General features: G+C 42.3%; 1 protein-coding gene across 1 annotated transcript; it reads right to left on the bottom strand.

Annotated features, from left to right (window-relative positions):
* Positions 5,707-8,823, bottom strand: LOC110433810. The gene is made up of 2 exons (XM_021456488.1): positions 7,980-8,823; positions 5,707-6,056 (listed from the first exon to the last, which is right to left on the bottom strand). Exons 1-2 carry the CDS (start codon positions 8,442-8,444, stop codon positions 6,030-6,032), a joined length of 492 nt encoding a protein of 163 aa, XP_021312163.1. The 5' UTR covers positions 8,445-8,823; the 3' UTR covers positions 5,707-6,029.

Below are 10,682 nucleotides of genomic sequence, written 5' to 3'. Positions count from 1 at the left end.
GAGCTCGTGGCCCGCTCCGATCCCCACCTGGTGCCTCGCGAGGAAGATGAACTTTTTCAATTTGCACCCTGGAAATTTTTTTAAGATTACATGAGTCCGTATCGAAACCGGAGGAGTACAAAACACTTAATTAGATGGTAAAAATGCTCCACGGCTGATGGATTTAAGTGGATTTGGAGCTAATGGAGCTCTCTCAAACATACCCATATATGGCGATGGCCGCCACCTCGCTCCATCTGATCATGATGACTGACACTGTTAGCAGCTCAGGCGGCAAAGCTAACCTGATGGGCTACCTATGAAATCCGGCCACCACCTGATAGGATACATATCAAAGTATACAAGTTGGCGCCTAAGTAATAGGTGTGTTCATTGGTCACCCAGATTAATTGGCTTATAGTAATTAATTAGTCAAATAAAATTTTTAGCCAGCCGAGAGTCGGGGCGGGGCGGCCTGGCCCTGGACATACTATTATACAATTATTCGTTAATTACTCTGCCGTCCACATCCTGCAGACCAAACCACCAACATATATATGACCCTGCTTGGCATGCCAAATGCCATACAAGTTGAGAACGAATCAGTTGAAGTGATCTTCTGAGAGCATGCGTGATGGGCACCCCCAATACACACAACAATATTTTTTTTTTAAGGCATCATATATCTATCTATCGTCCTAGCTAGTGGATCGGTCCTAGTTAGCTTTAATTTATTAGCTGCTAGCTAGTAGCTTCTTCCGTAAATTAAAACATTCCATTCATATTTCTTTTGATGACTAATGAGTATGATATATATGATGCGCATGCATCGACCAAGCAAACGTAGGACGTAGCTAGAGTAGCTAGTTGGCATTGACGTACTACGTACGGTAGTACACGTACTAGCAGCAGGTCTCTTCGATCATGCTCTCTACTTTCAGGGAGCATTATATATATAATTAAACTCTGTATGTATATAGAGCATGCGTATATATATACAGATCGATGCAGCAGCTGGTCGATCGGCTGGTCCTTGATTACATATATTACTGTACTGTATTATATATGTTGTATATTTTCCCTGCCGCACTTTTCCTCATCTCCTCCGCCGTCCGCAGACGCAGCTGCAGGTCAGGCCAACAGTGATGGATCGATCGCGGTACGCATGCATATATTCTATTCCAATTCAGATGTACACGGACACGGTACATATCTCGATATATAGATGTATCTATCTTGATGAATCCAAAACAACTACGTACTCGACGTCGACGAGATGTTGCGTAGCTTTATTTGTTTTGCTCAAGCTCAAATTAAAGTTAAAGTACTACTCGATCCGGACCTTTATTCTTTCTCAGCCAGCTAGCTGCTAGCTCTCTCGTTTTTTCTCACATGTTGATTCCGCTGTTTTGTTAATTTAATTTCTAGAATTATTCCTCTTCCCATGCATTTTTCTCATGTGGATGCAAGTTGATCCTCCTAGGCGACGCTAGCTAGTTGCTGCTGTGACGACTCTCTGTCGATGATGCTCTCGTTATTATATATACTTATTAATTACTCTCTCCATTTTAAATTGTAAGTCGTTTGACTTTTTTTATCTCAAATTTGATCACTCGTTTTATTCAAAAAAAATTGTGCAAATATAGTCAAATTTAAGTCATTCTTGAAGAACTTTTATTAATAAACCAATACACAACAAAAAAGTGATATTTTGTATAAAACTTTGAATAAGACGAGTGATCAAACTTGATATTAAAAAAGTCAAACGACTTACAATTTGAAATGGATTGAGTAGTTTTCAGCGTGCCCAAAACCGGCCAAGTTCCTCATATGTACTCTACTCGCTTCTTTTAGAACCATCAAGCTAGTAGCAGAGTAGCATCGCATGCAGCTGGCCAGGGCGCGCGCGGGGGGGAGCAACCTTCAAAGCAAAGCACCATCACACCACACGTATGTTTGCTCGCTCAGCAGTCAGCACCCTGCTACCTGTGTGCGGGCATTATCATATTTCCGCACGCAATAGTATATAATATGGAGTAGTATAAATCACAAACCTAGCTTGTTTCCTTTGTCTACATTAATTCTTAAGTCCTACGTTTAAAAGTACTCACATATTATCCAACATATACATACCCTTAGGAGGATCGCTCGCCGCTCTTGTGGCACAATAATTTTGATTTCATCACTTTAATCTCTCTCTTCACTTATGATTATAGATCCCAATGCAATATGTATGTCTAATATCTTCCATTATTCCATTCCATTCTATGTACAACTACTACATGCAGGGCAAACTAGCACCCCGGGCTGGGCGGGCTCTGCAAGCCGAGGCGAGCCCAAAAAATTGAATACATTCTTCTTCGATTTACCCTAGCAACAACCTCATTCTACTCTCCATGGCGACTCGTCGGCAACCTTCGGTAGAGTCGCCATTCTCTCTCTCTCTCTCTCTCTCTCATCAGCACTGGGCGCCACGAAACTGGCTACTGGGTTGTATCGATTATATTATATAGGCCCCTCTCCTTGTCTATCTCTACATCCGCCACTGGCTACATGTCAGTACTATAATAATGAACTTTAGAGCCGAGCCATACAAATTTTTACCAGTGGCAGCATCTGCCTCTATATCGTGATCTTTGTCAATATCAAGGATTGAACAAGTGGGCACGAGGCCCATGCCTATGAATTAGGGAAAAAATAAAAAATGACAGCACACTGCTGAAAGGTCCTAATATGGTTAGAGGGGGTGAATAACCTATTTAAAAATTCTACAAATTCACTAGAGCAAGATGTTAGTAAATAACAAAACGAAACTTTTTGCTCTAGCTCTAAAAGAGATGTTTGCAAGCCACCTATCCAACAATTCTAGTTGATATAATCACTAGGCATACAAGAGCTATGTCACTACAAGCTACACTAGTGAACTAAGCTATACAAGGCAAAGAGAGCAACTAAACTAATTACACTACTTTGCGGTAAGTAAATGGAGAGGATGAGATATTTATACCGCCACGTAGGGGATGAAACAGTCACCAATATATCAACAAACAAGCACTGGGAGAATGCCAATCAATCACAATTGAGACACAGATTTTTCTCCCGAGGTTCACGTGCTTGCCGGTACGCTACGTCCCCGTTGTGTCGACCAACACTTGGTGATTTAGCGGCTAAGAGGTGTAGCACAAACCTCGTCCTCATTAGGACACCGCAAGAACCGACCCACAAGTGAGGTAACTCGATGACACAAGCAATCCACTAAAGTTGTCTTTGGCTCTCCGCCGGGGTAGGCACAAAACCCCTCACAATCGCTGGGAGATGGCCACGAACAATCACCAACTCGTACCAATGCTCCTCCGCGGCTCCAAGCCGTCTAGGTGGTGGCAACCACCAAGAGTAACAAGAAAACCGCAACCAAATTGATCCCTAGGTGCCACTAGATGCAATCACTCAAGCAAATACACTTGGAATCACTCCCAATCTCACAAAGATGTTTAATCTATGAAAGAGATGAGTGAGAGGTGTTTGCTTAGGCTCACAAGGATGTCAAGTATGCTAGAATGTCAAGAGTGTAAGCCCCAAGCTGGCCAACAACTATTTATAAGCCCCTCAAACAAATAGAGCCGTTGGCTCCCTCACTGGGCAAAAGTCGGGGCCATCGGACTCACAGCCAGTGACCACCGGACGCTCAACCCGTGCGTCCGGTGCTTGGAACAGAGCCACGTGTCAACCTTTTGAACCAGGCGTGTTGATCTCTAACGGTCAAAACCGAACTAGGGCTTTCAACAGCTTTTGTCGTGGGTCAGCTACTAAGCCTATGGTGAGCCATATCCCGTCAAACCCGCTCTTGAGCTCGCCGCCGACTCTATTGTGCCTGTTGTTGATCCCACTGCATGCTCCTCCTGCTCAAAAGAATTTCCTCTACATTATTGGCATTGTCATATTGAGGGGCCATAGCCACACGAGAGCCACCCTCCCAAATAGATCGGGGCACCACCTCGATGGATCTATGTGACGCCACTGACCGAGAGGGAGGGGAATGCACGCACCGCTTCTAAGTGGAGGCAGTGGAGGGAGGGACTTGAGCACCACACACTAGGGGGTAGGGTGTGGAGCATGCCGTTGGCACCTGTAGAGGGGGTTGTGCACTGCCAAGGGGAGCGGACGCGGGCTGAAGAGTTAGGGGAGAAACGGAGGATTTGCAAAGACACGATAAACTCTTGAAAGAAATTGGGGCAAGCCACTTTTAATGGGCTTGCCCCATTCCTTCAGAGGCAAGCCTCTTAGAAGAACACAATTATATAGGCAATTTAAAAATAATTTTACAAAGGCGAACTTTGTATATTAATGCCTTTAGATTATTTGTAGAGGAGATGGTTAATATGCCATTCTAATTGTCGAAAGACATACATGGAGATTTTTTAAACCTTAAATACACCTTGCACATACAAAGGGATTAACAGAGACCATAAGGCGAGTCTAAATGGATGTTTCATGGAGGTTTCATGCACATTAAATATGTTGATGTGACATTATACTGATAAAGAGAGAGATAATGAGAGTTTTATGGGAGTAGAGATAGTTTTATGAGAATAAAACTCTTCTATACTGTTTCTAAAATACAAGTGTTTTAAAACTGGGTCATAAAACCTCCATTAAGACTAATCTAAACCGATAAGGGCACTCACAATGTAGACTCTATCATAGAGTCTAAAGTTATTTATTATCTCGAACAATGTGGACTTAGGGCACTCCCAATGCAAGACTCTATCATGGAGTCCAAGACAATTAATTACATATTATTTATGGTATTTTGCTTATGTGGCACCATATTTATTGAAGAAAGAGATAGAAAAAATAAGACTTCAAGTTTTATTTAGACTCCAAGTCCACATTGTTCGAGGTAATAAATGACTTTAGACTCCATGATAGAATTTGCACTGTGAGTGGCCTGAGTGCCCTAGTGAGTAATAGATGGAGAACGCTGCTGCTATCGAGACACATTCTCTTGCTAGGCGTAAATGGGGGCAGATTTCGGTGGGCCAGGCAGAGGATCGATGGATGCAAAGGCACTAGCTTTTGGTGGTATTGCGTGACACAACTAATCAATCTCTGGAGGAATAAAGTGCTTGATCTCGTTCATCTGCCCTATGTTTTGCACTTTTGTAGAGAATCAGTCAGGCAATCCTCAGTGAGAATTTTATGACTCAGTTTTCAATTTTAGAAACAGTGTCAAAGAGTTTTATGAAGATGGAACTCTCTATGCTTTTATAAAATTCTTATCATCTCTCACTTCATTAATACAGTGTCATATCAGCATATTTAATATACATAAAACTCTAATAAAACTCCATCAAAACTGAGCTTATGTCGTGAGATTTGTACCTATAGCTATATAGCACTCTGCTATAGATTTATAGGTGCGTTCGATCACGATCACCTCTCCCATGATCGAATCATCATTTCATTTTTTTTATACCATACTAGTTGCTACGGGTAAAACATATATAAAATTCTATAACATGCAATAAATGTTGAATTCCTTCTATTTGTGAATTAAGGTAGCGTAGAATTCTATATACAACCAATTTACCGAACCAAAAGTTTAGTATTCATCAGCTATATTTTTGTACCATAACCTAAATGACAATTATAACCTTGACAAAATGAAAACTCAGTTGTATAGAATAGTAAAAATCATGAATCCTCCCGTAACAAACCACATTGGCGTTGGCGGATTGAATGAACAAAGATAATATTATTATTGTCTGAATTGTATGCCACACGACTGCTTCACCTTGAGCTCGTGGCATAGGATGTATCCTCAAATCTCCTTGCCTAGATGAGCATGTGTCCACAACACTCACAGGTTCACTGGCTCCAATAAGTACCAACACAAGCTTTATTTCCTAGATCGTGATAGAGAAATTTCCCAGACGACAACAAAGAAGATGAAACTATCAAAGCTAGGTGGGTTGAAAGAGCCTTCTATGCATAGTTGAGGCTAACGATCAATATCGAGTCCTTTTGGCGGTGCTTTCCAATCTCGGAGACTACCTCGCATTGCGCCAATCCTCAACCTAAGATTCAGAGAATGTTAAGATGTATCTCAATCCCACAAAAACCTAAATGTTTATGGAACAATAATAGTGTTGCATAATGAAAAATGGAAGGCTTACATACAAACCTATGGCAAGCATCCAGAATTAAACATCTCAATGCAACTGGGTAGTCAGCAGGTTGTTTGCCAATTATAGCATGCTACTGCTACTAAGGTTCTATAGTTTCCCACAAACCCGTTAGTGTGAGATACATGTAAAAATAGTCATCATAAGTTAGAAAGACATAGATGTACTTAATTGTAAAACCACTTAAAAGAAAAAATTATTTCCTTGGATGAAAGGTTTTCAACCAGCTAGTTGTCAATATCAATTATCAAGCATGTCAAAAACATTACAGACGGTTTGGGCATTATAAAGTGAAGCATAAAGAGATATGTGAATATTGCCCTATGCTAGTTGTCAATAAATTATGATGAAATGACTTGATCTCCACTAAAAAACATTTTTCCATTTGAGGCAGTGCAGCTAGCAAATATTACAACATATACAAATAATACAAAAATACATGCTACCATTCAGCAAACCAAGAAGAATACAATATAGTCAGTTTAGTATTGTTCTCTTTTTACTTGATGACATGGTTCCCATGAACTCATGATCATCCATTTGTGATATTCACTTAGCATGTCATCCCCTACAAATACCCCGGATATGCCAGCACTCTGCCACAATAATTCAAGAGCCTGGAAAAATTAAGAGCCCAATAGATGAATAAATAAACCCAAAATGTTTCTTTTAACATAAAAAACTGACAACATCTGTTTGTTTACCTGCAAAGATCTTGTATAAACTACAGTAAATGATTATTTAAAGATAGGCAACCTCAGTTCAGAAAAAGACCAACGAAAGCAAACATGCATCATGCAGAGAGCAGCTTCGTCTCTTATGGTCTTACCATGTGAAACAGAAAAGTGTTCTACCACTCTAGAATTTTAGATTGGTATTTGTTAAAATATGAGGTTATTTTGTTGTGGTAGAAAGATGCGACTGAAACCAAATTCGTTTTGATATAGCAGTAAAGGAAGCACCATCATGTCAATGTCCAACATTCTTTTCGCCCCATCGTCAACTAATGCAGAAAGGTGGATTAATATTTGAATGGCTGAAAAGCTAAAAATAAATAGAGAATAAATAGGCTTCAGGAGGGGAGGGGTTAGCTCTAATTAGATACTTGCAGCTGCATCGACTGGTCAATGGCATACAATTTAGAGAAGGTCGAATATCATCACTTGAAATAACTCCCCAACCACAGATTCAGGCCCTAGCGTGCTTGCATTAGGGCCTCTTTGAAATGTAGGAATTTCACAGCGCACAGGATACAGGAAGAATGCAACATTCCAAAATGGGGACCTTAGCATCAACAACTAACTGAATGTGTGGAAAAAAGATCCTATTTTGTTAAGCTGCCACATGTTAAGTTAACTCCAATTTCAACATCAGCATGCTCCTAATGCCAAATTCTGAAATCAGCACATAAGCATTTTTTTCTTGATTGAGAAACTTTCACTGATTCAGGCCCTAGCTTGCTTGCATTAGGGCCTCTTTGAAATGTAGGAATTTCACAGCGCACAGGATACAAGAAAAATGCAGCATTCCAAAAGGGGGACCTTAGCATCAACAACTAACTGATTGTGTGGAAAAAAGATCCTATTTTGTTGCTGCTGCCACATGTTAAGTTAACTCTAATTTCAACATCAGCATGCTCCTAATGCCAAGTTCTGAAATCAGCACATAAGCAATTTTTTCTTGATTGAGAAACTTTCACTGCACATAACATTCAGATCAAAGCAAACAGACTGCAGCTGCAGATCCATTAAAGAACATGGGTGTGCACATGTATGCATGGTAATCTTTGGAAGGAAAGAGAAGCAGTTGGCACACCAGGTTCTTCTCTTCGCCGCAGAAGTGCGGCGACGTGGCGGCAACGGCGTCGGTGCGTCGCGATGGCACAGGCTTGGCGAGGTCGGCCGACGGCTTCGCAGTCACAGATGCAAGGGTCGCAGGCGTCGCGTCGCGTCCGGCAGTGGCTTGGCGAGATCGTCTAGTGGCTCCGCATTCGCAGTCGCGGGCGCCCGCGTCCTGTCCGACAACGGCAGCTTGACGAGGTCGTCCTGCGGCTTCGCGGTCGCGGTCGCATAGATCGTAGGTGCCGCTAGGGCCGAGGTGGAGGCAGCGGCGGCTTGGCAAGGGAGGCGGAGGCTTCGCAGGCGTCGCTTGGTCCGGGGAGGCGGCGACGGAGGTCAAGTGGCAGGGTGGCGTGTCAGGGTCTGCTGCATGCCGCGGTGAGGTCATCCGATGTCCGACGTCCGAGAGCGGTAGGAGTGGCGTCGCCTCCAGCAGCGGCATGACGACGTCGTCCGACGGCGGTTGGCGTGGCTTGGCGAGGTCGCGTCGAGGGCGCAGCCGTGCAGGGGTTGATGGCGGCTTCGGCTGCGGTTGCCAGGCGCAAGAGTTGTCTCCCCTCCGACACACGCGCGGCACGGTGATGGCGGCTTGGCGAGGTCGCTGTTGCCAGTCGCAGGAGTGGTGTCCCCTCCAGATCCAACACAGCGACGGCGGCGATTCCTGCCATAGCTTGGCGAGTTCGCGGTCGATGGCGTAGAGGTCGACGGTGGCAGCGGCTCGAGGTCACGGTCGGCGGTTCCTTGGAGGAAACGAGCTGGGAGTTGGGCTGTGAGGTCGCGTGTGGCGGTTCTCGGGAACGATGTGCCATGTCGCCCGGTCCTCCGATAGAAGGGTATGACAATACCATTTGACTCTTTTTAGTTGTAGATAGAGATATTATATATCTCGTATAATATACTGTAGCTGCATGCAGCACTCTGAGTGATCGACCTGATTATTTTTGTTTGCATATTTGCATTTATTCCTTCAAAATTCTTTTGTGAATCCTTTGATTCAAACAAGGCTTCAATCATCTCTAGTACATCTAGCATCGGAGCAGAAATAAAAAGGACCCGGCCAGGGAAATGAAATATGTTAATAAGGTTGTGGTACTCGCTCCTTAATTTCATTCAACATCCTATTAATTGTAATAGATCGTACATACAATTTCGCTCTGTACTTGTGCTCAACGGTTCATTTGATTCATTAATTTTAAATACACTTAGTCATGACGGATATTCAAGCAATTTTATGACAAAAAAGTAATCTAGCAAAAGGCTAACTTGTCCTTCACTAATAACTTAGTTTGGTTGTCAACTTACTTATTAGTTTACAATTAGTACATAGTTTAAGGGGTGTTTATCGGGGCTCCATCTAGATAGAGGGGGCTTCGTCGAAGGAGTCAGAGTCATTTTTTTAGAAAAGTTTTTTTTTAAAAAAAAATGGCTTCTCATAGAGTGTATTTGGTAGGTCTCCGGAAGAGCTAGAGGAGAAACCGAAATTGAAAAGGAGTCCTATCAATCAGGACAAGTCACGCATGCACGTGCCAATTTTACACAAGTCATTTTGTACGAGATGAGGCTTAAAAAGGCATGTATGGATGATTTTTTTCCGTATGGATAGAATTGAGCGAAAAATATCTTATAATTCGAAGCATATGCATACTTGTCCCTTGTGTTAACCAACGACAACACTGCACATACCGACGCCAGTACACATCGGTACTATTATGCAAAGTTGCAAACGAACCGTAACCCCTTAGCTAGCTCGAATGCAATGCAAGAGCTTGCATATATATATATTGTTCGTCCAAAACTAAAATGCAAGAGCTTGCATTATATTGTGTTCCAGCAGTACAGTATGTACGTACGGTACGTAGCGACGAGCGAGACGAGATGATATATATACCGGGAGGTTTTAGTTATAGCGCGCCGGTGCAAAGAAAACAACCGACCTAATTTAAAAAGCTTGTGTAAACCACTTTTTACATGCGATTCACTTAATGGAACCATAAGTGGAAATGCATCATTTTCACTGGCGGTTCACTTAATGAAACCACCAGTAGAAATACACTACTTAAAAAATTTTATAGAATAGGTTTGGTGGGAACATTTGAAAAAAGACGGAAACATTTGAAAAAATTAACACAGGTGGTTGGCTTGAAAATCTGTTTCCACTAGCGGTTGGCTTAATCAAACCGCCAGTGGAATTACATTTCCACAAACGGTTGGCTAAACCAACCACCAGTGGAAATAGATTTTCATTGACAGTTCTCAGTTAACCGCTAGTGGAAAGATCTATTTCCACAGGCCCCAACGCTGGCGGATCTAAGAAATGCCTGTAGAAATATGTACAATTAGTTTTTGTTTTCATCTATATTTAATGCTCTATGCATATGTCGCAAGATTCGATGTGACAGAAAATCTTGAAAAGTTTTTTGTTTAACAAGGCCTTGGAACCAACTGTACGGAGCTTCATTATACTAGCACTACAAGGAAAAGATCGATTTGCCTAGTGCCGATTACTTTGCCAAATGCTAAAAATCGGGTACTCAGCAAATCCATCTTTATCTAGTGTCGGGCCGCGCGACACTGGGTAAAGCCCAGTTCTTGGCAAAGAGAGTATATATATACCAACAATTCATGACGAAAAATCGCACTGGCGCATACTGCTGCAGCATATATGCATGCGTAATCATGA

The sequence above is a fragment of the Sorghum bicolor genome, chromosome 3 (assembly GCF_000003195.3).
Source record: "Sorghum bicolor cultivar BTx623 chromosome 3, Sorghum_bicolor_NCBIv3, whole genome shotgun sequence".
NCBI classification, from domain to species: Eukaryota; Viridiplantae; Streptophyta; class Magnoliopsida; order Poales; family Poaceae; genus Sorghum; species Sorghum bicolor.
This window is presented reverse-complemented; position numbering and strand designations above follow the sequence as displayed.